Source organism: Bos indicus, chromosome 13 (genome assembly GCF_029378745.1).
Source record: "Bos indicus isolate NIAB-ARS_2022 breed Sahiwal x Tharparkar chromosome 13, NIAB-ARS_B.indTharparkar_mat_pri_1.0, whole genome shotgun sequence".
In the NCBI taxonomy this organism is placed as follows: domain Eukaryota; kingdom Metazoa; phylum Chordata; class Mammalia; order Artiodactyla; family Bovidae; genus Bos; species Bos indicus.
Genome location: NC_091772.1, coordinates 65,661,015 through 65,676,455, shown reverse-complemented (window position 1 = coordinate 65,676,455; position 15,441 = coordinate 65,661,015). Strand labels below are relative to the sequence as shown.

Here is a 15,441-nt window from a genome sequence, read left to right as displayed (position 1 = left end):
TGTATCTCTTCTGAGTTTTGTGCCAGACATCGCAACTTTAGGGGTCCTTCGCTAAGAAATAAAACAGCTGCTGCTGCTTTTCTGAGGCTGCTGTGAGATGGTAATAAATTAATGAGTGAAAACCGCCTTCCTCTTGGGTCCTACGTCTGTGCCACATGCATTCCTGTTCCTGGACTTTTGTTCAGATTGTCTCCATTCCTTGCAGTACCCTCTTCCTTAGCGCTTTCTGCAGCTTCCTCCTGGTCCTGCCCGTCGACACACAGAACACTTCCCTCTTCCCATCACCTGGGTTCCTTCAGCCCACGCCAGCTCTGAAACCGGTGAGGCCGCACCGGCTCCATCCTGCCACCCCTGGGTGTGAATCTTTCTCTCTGGGGTGTAGGGGGAGGAGGCTTGTGACACCACTGGGGGTTGAAACCAAGGAGGTTTGTTCCTGACCCCATGTCCCTGCCTTCTTCAGGAAGGCCTTTGGTACCACAGTGGCTCCACCGAGAGACCTGGACCCTGGTGTCCGGCATGCATGGCCAGTGCTCTGGGAGTCCCGGGAATTGGTCCCAGTGAGTGGGTAGCCAAGCTCAGTGTCAGGTTGGGATGAGGGTTGCTCAGGGCCCACAGCCTGGGGTCAGTCAAGGGTATGGTGTGGTTGGGACTGAGTCTGGGGAGCATTTGGACCCGTTTGGAACTCGTTTGGGGCTGGCTCAATCTAAAGTTGACCTCAGGGATTTGTGGGGCTCAGTTTGGAGGCAAGAGAAGGGCTTTCGTGGCTTTCTTCTGGAAGGGGCTGGGTGCCTACGTTGGGGCAGTGGCCTGGAGGAGGTTCGGCTTCCTCGGCCAGTGCAGGGTCCCCTTAGTGCTCGGCGCTCCTTTGGCTCTGATCTCACACCTTTAGGGAAGGCAGCAGCACCTGCTCCCTGCTGGCTGCAGATGGGATGTGTCCAGTCCTGGCCTGAACCCCATGGAAGGTCCAGAGGCCAGGGACCAGCTCTCCCTCTGCCCCAGACCCACCGGGTGACCTCAGGTGGTCCCTGTCCCTGTTGACTTTGTTCAACCAGTATGTCCCTTCCCCTTAGGCTCCAGGCACCGTCCTCAGTGTCCCCACTGTCAGCTGTAACAGGGATCCCAGTCCTGCCAGTCTCTTGCACGTGTGGGATGTGAAAAGCTGTGGCTTGCTGTGCTGCTGGTCACGTGGCAGAACCGACCCTCCAGCGGTGGAGGGTGCAGCCAGACACCTGGTATCTGCCCGCAGGGAATCTATTCTTTCTCATCTCCATCCCCGAGTGAAGGGGATGTACCGTCCTCACAGCTCCCAAAGTCTCCCTGCTCTTCTAGGACCACCTGGCTTCCCAGGAGCATTGAGGGGACCCTGGAGACCAGGCTCTAGTCCTGAAGGCTGTGACCTTGACCCCTGCCCTCTCAGAGCCTCAGAACCCCCACTGGGGTTTGCTGTGGTGGGTACTGCCCCCTCTGCTCGCTCCCTCCCAGGAGAGGTTCTCCCCTCAGGATCTGCCTGCTCCTGCTGCTGGTCTGGTCTCAGCTGAGCCTTCCCTGGGCTGGTAGTTGGGGTGGAGGGAAGGACAGGGCAGCCACTGGGGAAGGAGAGGGTGGGAGGTGTTTGGGGCCTCAGGGCACCTTTATTTCACCCCAGCCACAGACATACACACCCAAAGCAGTGCTCAACCTTCTATTAGAGGCTCTGCCTCCCCAAGATGAACGTCCGCCCTCTTGCATCTTCCAGAGCACACTCCCGGGGGGGTGCGGTGTCGGGGAGGGGAGTGGCACCCTGTCCTCTGAGAGGGGACCTCGGTGAGATTCGTGTTTGTGGCAGTGGCTGGGGAAGGGCTTGCAGCGGGGGTGCAAGTGGAGTGGTGTCCCAGACCAGGACACAGCGCCCTTCCTGTGGGGGCACCCGGAAGCGGGCAGGCAACAGCCGAGGCTGGGGCTCTCCTAGGGGCCTCCCCTCGGGGCCTCCTGGTCCAGCCCCCTGGCCCAGCTCCCGAGAAGATGGGGTTTCCTTGGAGGGTCACCGGCCTCCCGCTGGCTCTGCCCCTGGCCTGGTGCTGTGCTTTCTCAGCCCGTTTCCTTCACTCGGAGCTGGGCCCCCGGCCCCTCAGGGGGAGAGTCCTCTGAGAGGGGGCTCTGGGCTCATGGGCATGGAGCTGGTGCATACGGTATATGTGGGAGCAGGTGGCTGGGACAGGGGCCGGGCAGGGGGCGCTGGGATGGCCTAGTCATCCTTGTCCTTGGCGCCGTGTTTGAGGATGCGGGTGAACTCCACATAGTTGAAGTTGCCTTTCTTATCAATGGGCGCCTCTCGGTACATCTCGTCCACCTCCTCGTCTGTGAAGCGGTCACCCATGGTGGTGAGCAGCTCCCGAAGGTGGTCCTCATGGATGAAACCTGGGGAGGGGGGGTGGAGGGGGCGCAGGGCCAGGGCCTTGAGACACACCTCACACCCCCTGCCCGGGGCACCCTCCAGGACTCGCAGACCTTGTAGCTGGAGGGTGGGGGGCAGCCAGGAAAAGACACAGCCCTGGTGTCTGTTCGGTTCGAGGTCACCAGGGCCCAGCGGGAACAGTTCTGCAGTGAGGCTGTCTGCGAGGTGTTTCTGTGGGGGTGCGGATGGGGGCCCTGGGGCTGTGAGGGTTGGAGTGGCCCTGCCTGGGGCTGTGGGGGTGCTAACGGTGCTGCTTGAAGAACCTGGGCCCCAGAGCTCCACTGCCTGCGTCTGAATGCTGATCTCCTCCTCTTTCTAGCTGTGTGACCTTGGGCAAGTTACTTAACCTTTCTTTGCCTGTTTGATCTGGAAAATGGGGAGGAAAATATGCCAGCCTAGTTAGGGAGCTGTGACACAGTCAGGAAAAGGCTCTGAACGTGCTTAGGCCTGTGGTGCACCTCTAGGCCCTGAGAAACCACCAAAGCGGTGTCCCGCAGGCCTGTCCCTGGGAGAGACCCGCAGTGGCTGAGAAGCCCTTTGGAGAACCTGAGGGTGAGGGGCGCTGGTTTCTGTAACCTGTTGGCCCACGGGCCTGAGATGGTTTGGTTTCTGGAAGGGTCAAAAGCAGAGGCCAGTGCATTAAGACAACAGGAGAGCTAAGAAGTGGGAAGGCGTGCGGGATGTGGGCTGTTTCAGTTTAGCCTTTGAGGGGGGACAAAACGAGGAGGCAGCCTTTATTATTCTGGTGGCAGAAACAGGTGGACAGATGATCTCTGTCCTGGCCTTTGGGGGCAGAGGGGAGCCCTGAGGTGCCAGAGTAGCCAGGTGCCACTTGCATACACGGGGTGCCCGGGCGAGGTGCACGGCCCCAGCCCCATCCAGGCCTCTGTCCCGAGGCTGCGGACTGACCTGAGGCCTCCTCGTCGAAGCAGGCGAAGGCGTTACGGATCACGTCCTCGGGGTCTGTGCCGTTCAGCTTCTCCCCAAACATGGTGAGGAACATGGTGAAGTTGATGGGCCCTGGGGCCTCGCTCATCATGCCCTCCAGGTACTCGTCCGTGGGGTTCTTCCCTGTGGGGAAGGGCCATCCATGCCTGCTCTCACCTCCCGTCCCCTCCCTACATAGCCCCATGGACAAGAGACAGTAAATTTAGTAAACTATTGAAAAGTGTGAAAAGGTAGTCACTCAGTCGTGTCCGACTCTGCGATCTCACGGACTGTAGCCCACCTGGCTTCTCTGTCCATGGAATTATCCAGGCAAGAATACTGGGGTGAATAGCCATGCCCTCCTCCAGGGGATCTTCCCCACCCAGATATCGAACCCTGCATTACAGGTACTATCTCAGCCACCAGGGAAGCTCTAGTGTTAGTAAACTAGAGCAGACTAGTTAACTTAGTCAGAGAAGGCACTGGCGACCCACTCCAGTACTCTTGCCTGGAAAATCCCACGGACGGAGGAGCCTGGTAGGCGGCAGTCCATGGGGTCGCTAAGAGTCGGACATGACTGAGCGACTTCACTTTCCCTTTTCACTTTCATGCATTGGAGAAGGAAATGGCAGCCCACTCCAGTGTTCTTGCCTGGAGAATCCCAGGGACCGAGGAGCCTGGTGGGCTGCCGTCTATGGGGTCACACGGAGTCGGACACGACTGAAGCGACTTACCAGCAGCAGCAGCAGTTAACTTGGTAAACTGTAAAGCCTCTCTCTGGGACCGCTGGCTCTGACTGCCCTGCCCCACTGATAATCACCACCCACTCCCCTGGCGGCCTCGACCATTTCCACCTTGGGTCTGGGGTCTGGATATTGCTGTGGGTCACGCTGTCTGAGGTATAAGAGCCCCCTTCTGCTGACTGCTCCCTGCCTTTGGCACTCTGTGTGCCTTATGGCTTTAAGTGTCACCACCTCGGCCTTCTTACCCCTTCACCAATGTGGGACCTGAGGCTTCACCTCAGAGGTGAGGTGACTTGTCCTCTGTCACACCGCGAGTGAGGAATGGAGCCAGCATGTGAAGCCAGGCAGCCAGACCCCAGGCCCTAGGCACAGTTTCGACAGTAGGTAAACCAGTGAGCTTTGGTGCCACACAGGCTAAGGTCTGAATCCCAGCTCTGTGCCTGCTTCCCCAGTCCCTGAGGAGAACTGCGAAGATGAGGACGGCAACAGCTGTAAAATGCACAGAACAGTGACTGGCACAGCCCTACGGACTCTGATCAGCTGCTGGGTTCAAATCCCAGCTCTGCCACTTTGTAGCTGTGTGACCTTGGGCAGATTACTTAACCTCTCTGAGCCTGTTTCCTCGTTTATAAAATGAGAATGATAATCACGCCTGCCTTTGAGATTTAGGATCATACCTGCAGAGCTGCCGCTTGTTATTACTGTTCTATTGTTTGCTGCTCTTGTTTTTACCGTCTGAGCCACCAGGGAAGCTATTCTTTGCTGCTCTTGTTTTTAAACCTGAGAGGATGGTTCTGATTCTTGTTTTCAGCTGTGCCACGTGACCCACAAAATCTTAGTTCCCCTACCAAGGATCAAACTCACACTCCTTGCAGGGGAAGTACGGAGTCCTAACCACTGGACTGCCAGGGAACTCCCAGAGGGTGATGTTCTTAACCAGAGACCCTGACTGATCTGTGGACCCACTGACTTGAGCTGCAAACAGCAGTGGGGGTTTTTCTGGGTAGATATCCAGTCTAGTCTCTGGGGTTGAGAGCCCAGGTGTGTGTGCTCAGTCACATCTGACTCTTTGTGATCCCATGGACTGTGGCCCACCAGGCTCCTCTGTCCATGGAGGTAAGAAAATACTGCAGTGGGTTGTCCTTTCCTACTCCAGGGGATCTTCCCGACTCAGGGACCGAACCTGCGTCTCCTGCATTGGCAGGTGGATTCCTGACCACTGGGCCACCTGGGAAGCCCGGCTTCTACCTCCTAAATGGGAAGGAGTCTTTGTGTCCCTGTCTCCTCTGAGCCCTACACTCTGCTGTGTCCCCGTGGGATCTGAAGAGCTGTGACAGACACACAGCTCCTGTCCTGCCCAGGCCTCACTCTTCCTTCCTGCCCCTGACTTCCCAGGGAGGAGCCTCCAGGTGAGTCTGGCCTGAAGCTGGGAGAGGTGTGGCGCTGAGGGTGGGGACAGTGTCCAGTGTCCGCTCTCCTGGTCCCGCTAGGTCGTTTGCCCCTCTCATCAGACCCCCTGGGATGCACCCACGGGCCACGGGCCTGAGTGGGGCTGCTCAGTGAGGGGCAGTGCCAGGGACTGACTCAGGCGTGACTGCCGTAGGCTGCCTCCTCTGCTACCTGAGACCACCCCCCAGCTGGTGTCTGACCCAGATACTTTCACCTGGATGAAAGGGGCGCCAGGAACTGGGGCTGAGGGGGGTTGTCTGTGGCCAGTGCACGGGGAGCCATGTGGAGGCAGACCACCTTGGTATCTGGGGGCCTGGCCTCTGGGCCTCAGTTTCCCCATCTGAGCAATGGTGCAAGGTGCTAGATTCCTGAGGCCTTTCAGCTCTGAGATTCTGAGTCTGGGGAAGTCACCGGAGTCCGCCTCTCAGAATCTTACACAGGTAGCCTCTGAGGGAGCAAGAAGGTGCCCTGGTCTCCACTCTAGGCCTCAGTTTCCCCATCTGTACAATGGAAAGTCTGCAGTTTTGTAGCTGCTGATCCTTTTCCTTCAGTGAAGTGGTACCAGGCAGTTGAAACCTCAGATCTGTCTGAGGCAGGCGTGGGCCTGTCTGGGTTCAAGTGCCGAACTGCTCAGTGCCTCAGTTTCCCTGTCTGTTAAATGGAGAAAGAGGTGGCAGCTCCTCTCCAGGGTGGGCACCTCAGTCGGTACACAGGAAGTGTTTCCTGAGGGATGAGCCGCGCCACCACCTGCTCCAGCTGCAGCCCTCGTGGGCCCACTCGGCCCCCCAGCCCCGCCTCTGCTCACCCATTGAGGCCAGCATGTCATGCAGGTCCTCCTTGTCGATGAAGCCGTCCCGGTTCTGGTCGATCATGTTGAAGGCCTCCTTAAACTCCTGGATCTGGGACTGGTCAAACATCGCGAACACATTGGACGTGGCCCTCTGTGGCCGCTTCTTGGTGGTCTTGGCCTTGGCCCGTTTACTGGACATCTTGGCTGCAGGCGTGTGGGGCTTCCCTATAGGCAGAGGGTGCAGATGGGCAAGCCAGTGACCCTGGGCCAGAGAATCTTCTGGCCTACCCCCACCCCACTCGGCTGTGTCTGGCCTTTGTGCTCCTATAGGCTGGGGGCTCCTGCCACCCGGCTCATCACAGAAGCAGCCAGCGTTGGCCTTGTGATATGCTCTGAAACAACTTCCTCTACCTCTCTGAAGTGTTTCCTCATCTGGAATGGATAGGAGTGCCCAGCCAAAGGGATCCGTTGACTTGTGCCCGAAAAGCCCCTGGCATGGTGCCCGGCCCAGAGGAAGCTATTTCTGCTGTCATCGTGTGGGTAGACACTTAGGATTGGGTTCGGTGCCAACCACTTCCGTGCTTTATCTCCCTTAATCCTCAAGAGCATTCACACCATCCATCTCTCTCCCAGTGACAAGGTGGGCAGCCTTGGAGAGGCTCCGAGGCTCCCTGCCCCCAGCAGCAGGAAGGAGCCGGTAGGCGGCCCTGCATTCCTCACATTCCTCCTCCTCCTCTCCCTCCTCTGGAGGTTCTGGAAGGCCAGCACTCTGGGCAGCCTCCCTTCCCCCCACCTGTCCACATTTGACCAGCCCCTTAGGGTGGGGGACAGACCTGATTTGGGCCCTCTCTTTGTTCTCCCTCTTCAGTGCTTACAGAAGCATAGAGCTTCCCGGACTGAGCACCCCAGCTGCCCGTCACATTTGTTTAGGCCTGGCCTCCAAGCCTCCAGCCAGTCTCGCCCATTGCATGCGGACCCCAGTACTTCACCCTGAAGCCCTTGAGGGTTCCTGCCATCCCCCTCTCCCACCAGGCCTGGCACAGAAGGAGGCCCTCTGAGCCTCTCCTACCCTGCTCTCTGACTCGCCTTGCCATCCCTCTTGCCAGCTGTGATCCTGCCCAGCTGGACCTCTGGCTGCTCCCTGATACCCCCAGACTTTCCTTCTTGGTTCTCCCCCTGAAACACCCTTCCTTCTTGAGCCCAGTTCTTCAGACAGCCCTTGGGGAGCAGTTCCCCCACCCTGGCTTTGACAGCAAGCACTTAAAGGTCTCTCTCCATCACAGTCAGTCAGGGCTGGTATAAGCACCCTGAATTATACCTAAGCCCATGGTGGCAGTCACAGATGCTTGTTTAATGAATGACCTTGAAGGCAGCTGCAGCCAGTCTACTGATCCCACTTACAGATGGGGAAACGAGACGCAACGAGGGGCTCTTTCCCTGAACTCTTGTCATGGCTTCTGGGCAGTTTGGGGCCCCAGGACTGCTGCCCCCTCTTCCTCTGTCCTGAGTCTTGTGGTTGAGGATCTGCAAGAAGCCTTAACTGCTCCTCGATCTGTCTTCCAGGCCTTTATCCCATGACTTTGTTCAAGCCATTCTGGATCTTTGGCCTTTGAGATCTTAAACCCTGAGCAGGGACGCTGGCCAGCCCCAGCCTTTCCCCACAGGCACAACTGCTTATAGACTGCCCCCCTGCACCCACACACCTGGCCCTCGGTGCTTCTTGTGTGGTTCAAGGTGGGTAGACAGAAGCCTTTCCCTTTTGGGCAAGGGTGGGGGTGGGACAGTGCCGTGGGCAGAGAGTGCCACCCTCTCCTGTATGAGTGCTTCGAGGAGCCCAGTTCTTCCCCGAGCTGGGTGTCCTCTGGAAACTTTAACTCACGACACCCACAGAAGGCCGCCGAGAAGAAGTCCACCATGCCCAGCAGAGACTGTCATGGTCCCCAGCAGTCACTGCCACCCCCATCTGTACAGTCCTAGGGCAGGTGTGGCAGGAGTGGCCAAGAGCTCACCCACTGCTCTGATCCTGGCTTGGCCGCCCTGTCTCCATGGCCGCCCCATCCCCACCCTCTTCTCTTGAGGGGCCATGACAGGGCTTGGAGCACTGAACTTCGCAGGGTGGGGAAAATGGGGTGCCCCCACTGTGCAATTAAAAGAACTGGTGTGCCTATAAGAGGGATAGAGTCCAACTGGAAGCCGGGACCCTGGGCTAGGCTTAGGTCTGGGGGTGGCAAATGGCCTTTCTTGGTGGGCCAATGGTAGTTGAGGGGCACTGTTGTGACCAGAAGCAATTTGTAGGCTTGATTGAGGAACTGGGGTCAGAGCCAGGCTGAGCTCTTAAGACCTGGAGCCATCGCCGCCTCCTCCTGGGGGTCCTAGACACCAGGGATCAGATATAACTGGTCCTTGGCCTGCTACAGCTAGGTGCCACCTCCCCACTTCTGACCCCGGAAACCCTGGTAACAGCAAAGACACGGCCTGTGTCCCCCATTACCTCAGGGTCTCAATGGCTGGCAGTGCCAGCTGCCTTGTTGGTAAACTCGCCTCCCCTGAGGGGGAGTTATCTGACTTTTTCCTGAAGTAGCCAGAGCAGCTGCAGGGCTGGGAAGGAGTGGGGACCACTTCCTGCAGCCCAGGGCCTAGTCAGGCCAGGGGGTACAGGGGATGAGCCCTACAGCCCTTGGCCAAGCTTCCCCACCCAGCAGGCCTAGCGGGCTCAGAGCAGGGAAGCCCCGGAGATGGCATTCAGCGTTGGTGTGATGGCGGAGACAAGTTACCCCAGTCTCCATCCTTCTTTCCTGCCTCAGGAGATAGGGGAGGGGTCAGGGACGCTCCGCGGGAGCCTGGCAGGGCTGTTTCCCGTCTGTGACACAGATGCGTCCTCTAGAGCAGCGACCCCAGACCCCTCCCGTCCTCCGGGACACCTCGAGTTCTGGGCTCGGCATCTCTAACTTCACAGCGAAGGGGCAGGGCCTGGACAGTCGTCCCTTGCTGCAGGCCCACTGGTTCCCAGAGCCTGTCCAGTCTCCCTGCTGCCCAGCCGCCGCCCGAATCCCGGTAGGACGGAGCAACCTCGCAGCCCCAGCCCCGCGATCTGTCCCTGCCCAGAGACCCTGCGAACCCCGCTTCCGCCTCGGGTCCCCATGTCCCAGCCGCGGCCGTCACACCGCCCACACCAGACCCCCCGGGCCGCGGGGCTCCCACCTGGTGCGGAGAAGGTGCTGGCGCGGTGCGCGGAGCGGCTGCGGAGCGGGGACCGGCGGGCCGTCGGTGGGGTCTGGGCCCGAGGGTGGGGGCGCGGGGCGGGGCGCGGCGCCGGGCCTTACAAGGCAGAAGAATGTGCGGCGGCGGGCAGGGGCGGGGCCACGGCAGCCCGGCCTTATTTGGCCGCGACCCACGGGCCTGGGAGGTGGGGTGTTCCCGGGTGAACCCCCGAGTCTGCGAGGGCCTTCCCCATGGTGGGCTGGGGGAGGTGTCGGGGGCGAGTTGGGGGGCCTGGACAGCCCGGGGAAGGGGGTCTGTCTGGGCCGGTCCTTCCTCTCTAGCGAGGCCGCCGGACCTCCGGGGGGGCCTCCAGCCCTCAGACCCCACCCCCACCATTCCCCCAGAGCCCGCGCCCCGGCCTATTCCCCGGGGAGAGCTTCTTTCCACCAGGCCAAGTACGGCTTTTTTCCACTCCCAGAGAAGAGCCGTGTCAGAGTGGATCTGCTGTACTCACAGGTTCCTGCTGGGGTGGGGCGCCCAAGGGCCTTGGGCCAAGTCACTCTCCAAGTGTCCTCACCTGCAAAAGGGGAGTGTGGTGGTGAGAATTAGCGGCCAGGAAGACCCACGGAGGCCCTGGGGAACCAGCGAGAGCTGGGACCGGGGGACCCCCGGAACATCCTTGCCAGTGGGGCTGCACCCCCAAATCCCTCTCTTGTTGGCCTGAGTCAGAGGATGGGGGCTGGGAGGACAGACGCATCCCTCTCTGCCTTCGCCATCAGGCCCTGTCCATCATTGTGACCCCTGATGGCCCAGCTTACCCATTAGCTCCCACTCTGACTCCTGCCTGCGCTTTCTCTCCTTCCCTTTGATCCAACTCAGACGTTCCATTCCCGAGGGAACGTTTTCGACATCCAGTTACTTGCTTGGTAAATATTAACTGACACCTGTCTGGCACGGTGCTTGAATGCTGGGGAAATAGCAGTGAACTATAGTGATTGCGCTCAGGAAGCTTTTGTTCTTGTGGAGAGAAATGTCATGAACAAGTAGCTACACAGCTTGGAGGGTAGAAACAAATGCCTTGAAGGAAAATAAAAGGAGGTGAGGGGAGAGAGAGCAAAGGAGAGGTAGGGGCTGCCCCCCAGGAAGGAGGTGAGGGAGTGAGCCCGGCCCAGTGAACACCTGAGACAGAAGCCCTGTAGGGGGCGCTTGTCCAGCTCCTGGTCAGTGTCACTGAGGGACCGGGGCTGGGAGAGGAGGTCTGAGAAGCAGTAGGGACCTAGCCCCGGGGATCCTTGTGTTACTCCAAAACTGGGTTTGCCTTTTGGTGGGTGTTGAACCAGTAGACACTGCCAAGCCAAAGATAGGAGGAGGAGGGAAATAATATTTCCTGTAGTCAATAAGGAGAGCATGGGGAATCGCCCAAAGCACTGTCTCCCTGAACAGCAAAACTGGGGGAGGCTCAGCTGGTGAAGAATCCGCCTGCAATGCGGGAGACCTGGGTTTGATCCCTGGGCTGGGAAGATCCCCTGGAAAAGGGAACAGCTACCCACTCCAGTATTCTGGCCTGGAGAATTCCATGGACTGTATAATCCATAGGGTCACAGAGTTGGACACCACTGAGCAACTTTCGCTTTCACTTTTAAGCTAAGGGTATGTGCATATTCATGAAGAATTCCTCATAGATTTGGGGCCAGGGTTGACTAAGAGTCCAAACTTAAGTTGATTGAAGTCGAAAGGGTCAGTGTCCTCATCCCTTCCTCTACCTGGGTGGGGACTGTAGTTCCTGCAGTACTCAGAGGTGAATTGTTATGCATAATCCCTTGAGGAGGAACTGAGACTGCACTTTATCGCCGCTGTATTGTTTGACTGCCTCTTTTCTGCATGCTATTGTTCCCTTAAGATCATTCATTACTGAGAACTGTTCAAGGGCAAGTTTTGTGGCCAGGCTTAGATCATAAAATGGCTTAGGCCAGAATGGCTTCCCTTGTGTCAAGAAAAGCCATTTCTGCTTCTCTTTCTCCAGGGACCTCTTCGCTTACCTGCTTACACTGGTAGACCTCTGTAAGACCTCAGAGAGTTCTGAGCAAAGGGTGGCATGATCTGGCTTATGTTTTAACTGAATCCCTCTTGGAGTGGGGGGTGGGGGGGAGCAGCGGCAGGGAGCAGGGAGATCAGTGAGGAGCTATTGAGCAGGATGAGGTGTCCAGACTAGTGAGCTGGCAGTGGGAGAAATGATGGGATTCTGGACATATTTTGAAGTTGCATCTGGTAGGATTTTCACGTGGATTGGTGTGTGTCTGTGAAGATTCCAAGGTGATTAATGTGTGTGTGTGAAGATTCCAAGGTGATTAAGTAGTTAATCGCAGTAGGGGATTGTAAGTAGAAAAATATGGGAGACCCCTGTAAGTTAATGGTTACTCGAGAAAGCAGGTTTGCTTAACCACAGAACCAAGCAGGCTTGCTTAGCAACAAAACCATGCAACAGAAGCATGAGACATGCCCCACAACAATAAAAAAAACTGTGGCATGAGCCCTACATATTGCCCAGTGAGCAGGTGAGTTACTGACCTCTAGGACATGCTCTCTGCACATAAAAAAAATAGTTTGTGGACCTAGTTGACCACACAGGGACTAGAAAACTTCCCTGTACAACCCGGAGGATGAACTAATGATGAAAACATCATGTCTACTCAAGGAAGACAAAGAAGGTCTTCTCCCCCTCCCCACTTATCCTTTGATTGTAAAACTGTAGCCCAGTAAGTTCTCGGGTGTGGCATTCCTCACCTGTCCACTTGCAAGCCTCACAGGCATCCTATTCTAATAAACCACTTCTCATCTACCACTCCGCTGTCACCGAATTCTTCTCTGCACTGAGACATAAAGAACTATGGTACTGGAGCTCTTCAGAGCCCTGGAAGTGACACCAAATACCGGTTTCAGTCTGAGCAGCTGGAAAGAGCTGACGTTGTCTAAGCTGAGTCTATGGAAGGAGCAGGTTTGGTGAGGAATCAGAAGTTCTGTTTTGGACATATTTAAAACTTACTACATTTTAAAAACTTTATTTTGAAATAGTTTCAAATTTAGGATAAAGTTATAAGAACTATACGGAGAGTTCCTGTATACCTTCATCCAGAGTCTGTACTTGTTAGCATTTGGCTTTCTTAGATTCTCTTCTGTGTGTGTGTGTGTGTGTGTGTGTGTGAATTTTCCTCCCAAACCATTTGAGAGTAACTTGCACAGATCAAGCCCTTTTACACTGAAATACCTCAGTGAGTATCTCCTAAGAAGGAAAGTATTACATATCCATAATGCAATGATTAAAACCAGGGAAAAGTAAAAAATTGAAATATAGTTGATGTACATATTATATAAGTTATAGGTATACAATCTAATAGTTCACAATTTTTGAAGGTTATATTCCACTTATGAAAGTGAAATTGCTCAGTCGTATCCGACTCTTTGCGACCCCATAGACTGTAGCCTACCAGGCTCCTCTGTCCGTGGGATTTTCCAGGCAATAGTACTGGAGTGGGTTGCCGTTTCCTTCTCCAGAGGATCTTCCCAACCCAGGGCTCGAACCCAGGTCTCCCGCATTGTAGACAGACGCTTTACTGTCTGAGCCACCATAGTTACCATAAAATATTGGCTATATTCCCCACATTGTACCCATGCACTCTTGTAGAACTGTTTCTATGACTTGCTTTTCATTGCTGTTATTATAATCATATGTGCTGGCCTGCCTCAAAGGACCCTGCTCCTCTGCCTGACTGTTAAACTAAAGCACCTTTGTTCAGTTCACAAGGAGATAATCTGACCCTGCCCACCTGTGAAAAGAAGAGATTAACACATCCCCTGTAACACAGCTGGCCATTCCCAGACATGTTTTGCAAGACTGATGGCCCTTTCACTTTACTTCCCGCAGCCTCTCCCTCTCTGTTCTGTCTTTTCACTTTACTTCCTCACCCCTTCTCTTTTTGGTTCTACAAAAGAACCTGGAATCCAGACCCCTGAGAAAGATGGTTATTTTGAGACATTAATCTGCCATCTTCTCGGCCTGCTGGCTTTCCAAATAAAGTCATATTCCTTGCCTCAATACCTCTTCTTTTGGATTCATAGGCCTGTCATGTGGCGAGCAGAATGAGCTTGGACTTGGTAACATATCTTTGTAAAAATCAGGAACATTTTAACATCAATTTAATACTATTGTCTAACAGTCCATATTCAAGTTTTGCCAATTATCCCAATAATGTTCTTTACAAAAAAATGTTTTTCTGGTCCAACAGCTAATCCAAGGTTGTCATATTTCTTTGATCCTCCTCTGTGTGTGTGTGTGTGTGTGTTTGGCTGGGGGGTTCAGTTCGGTTCAGTCGCTCAGTCGTGTCCGACTCTTTGCAACCCCATGGACTGCAGCACGCCAGGCCTCCCTGTCCATCACCAGCTCCCGGAGTTTACTCAAACTCACGTCCATTGAGTCAGTGATGCCATCCAACCATCTCATCCTCTGTTGTCCCCTTCTCCACCTGTCTTCAATCTTTCCCAGCATCAGGGTCTTTTCAAATGAATCAGTTGTTTGCATTAGGTGGCCAAAGTATTGGAGTTTCAGCATCAGCCCTTCCAATGAATATTCAGGACTGATTTTCTTTAGGATGGACTAGTGGAATCTCCTTGCAGTCCAAGAGACTCTCAAGAGTCTTTTCCAAGACCACAGTTCAAAAGCATCAATTCTTTGGTGCTCAGCTTTCTTTATAGTCCAACTCTCACATCCATACATGACCACTGGAAAAACCATAACTTTGACTAGATGGACCTTTGTTGGCAAAGTAATGTCTCTGCTTTTTAAGATGCTGTCTAGGTTGGTCATAACTTTTCTTCTAAGGAGCAAGCGTGTTTTAATTTCATGGCTGCAGTCAACCATCTGCAGTGATTTTGTGTGTGTGGTAAAATAGCAGAATTTACCATTTTAACCAATTTGAGTGTATAGTGGCATTAAGTACATTCACATCATTGTATAACTGTCACCACTGTCCATCTCCAGAAGCATTTCATCTTCCTCAGCTTAGATTCTGTAGCCCAGTAAACAGCCATTGCCTGTCCTTTTCCCTCACCTGCTGGGAACCACCCTTCCCGTCCCGACTGTGAATTCGACTCCTCTGGGAAACTCATGTAAATGGAGGCACATAGTGCTTGTCCTTTTGTGACTGGTTGATTTCACTTGGCGTAGTTTCTTCGGGGTTCATCCATCTGGCAGCATATGTCAGAATTTTCTTCCTTTTTAAGGTTAAATAGTGTTCCATTGTGTGGAAAGACCACAGTCTTGCTTCTCCATTCATGTCCATGGACATTTGTGTCTTTTGGTTATTGTGAAGAATACTGCTCTTAATATGGGTGTAATACAAGTATCTTTTTGAGTCCCTGCTTTTGATTTTTTTTTTTTTTAAGGGTATATATCCAGAAGCAAAATTGAAGGATTACGTGGTGACTCTGTTTTCAGTTTGATTATTTGGGGGGCGGGAATGCCATACTGTCTCCCATCATAGCTATACTGTTCTGCATTCCCACCAAGAGTTCACTAATTCTAATTTCTCTACATCCTTGCCAACACTTGTCATTTTCTGTTATTTTTTCTTTTTCTTTTTGCTAACTAGTCATCCTAAGGAGCCGGAAGTGCTGTCTCATTGTGGTTTTGATTTGTCTTTCCACAATAACTGATGTTAAGCATCTTTTCTTGTGCTTATCAACCACTTGTGTATCTTCTTTGGAGAAGTGTCTATTCAGATTCTTTGCCCATTTAGGGAACTCCCTGGAGGTCCAGTGGTTAGGACTCGGCACTTTCATTGCTGGGTGGGCCTGGGTTCGATCCTTGGTCAGGGAACCAATGTCCCATATGATGTGCAGTG

The 15,441-nt window shown here is 54.6% G+C and overlaps 1 protein-coding gene across 1 annotated transcript; it reads right to left on the bottom strand.

Moving 5' to 3' along the window:
• Positions 1–1,611: 1,611 nt before the first annotated feature.
• MYL9 (myosin light chain 9) lies at positions 1,612–9,701 on the bottom strand. The gene is made up of 4 exons (XM_019972360.2): positions 9,545–9,701; positions 6,359–6,568; positions 3,344–3,505; positions 1,612–2,397 (listed from the first exon to the last, which is right to left on the bottom strand). The coding sequence occupies exons 2-4, from the start codon at positions 6,540–6,542 to the stop codon at positions 2,225–2,227; spliced, it is 519 nt and encodes a 172-aa protein (XP_019827919.1). The 5' UTR covers positions 6,543–6,568; positions 9,545–9,701; the 3' UTR covers positions 1,612–2,224.
• Between the last annotated feature and the right edge of the window lie 5,740 nt (positions 9,702–15,441).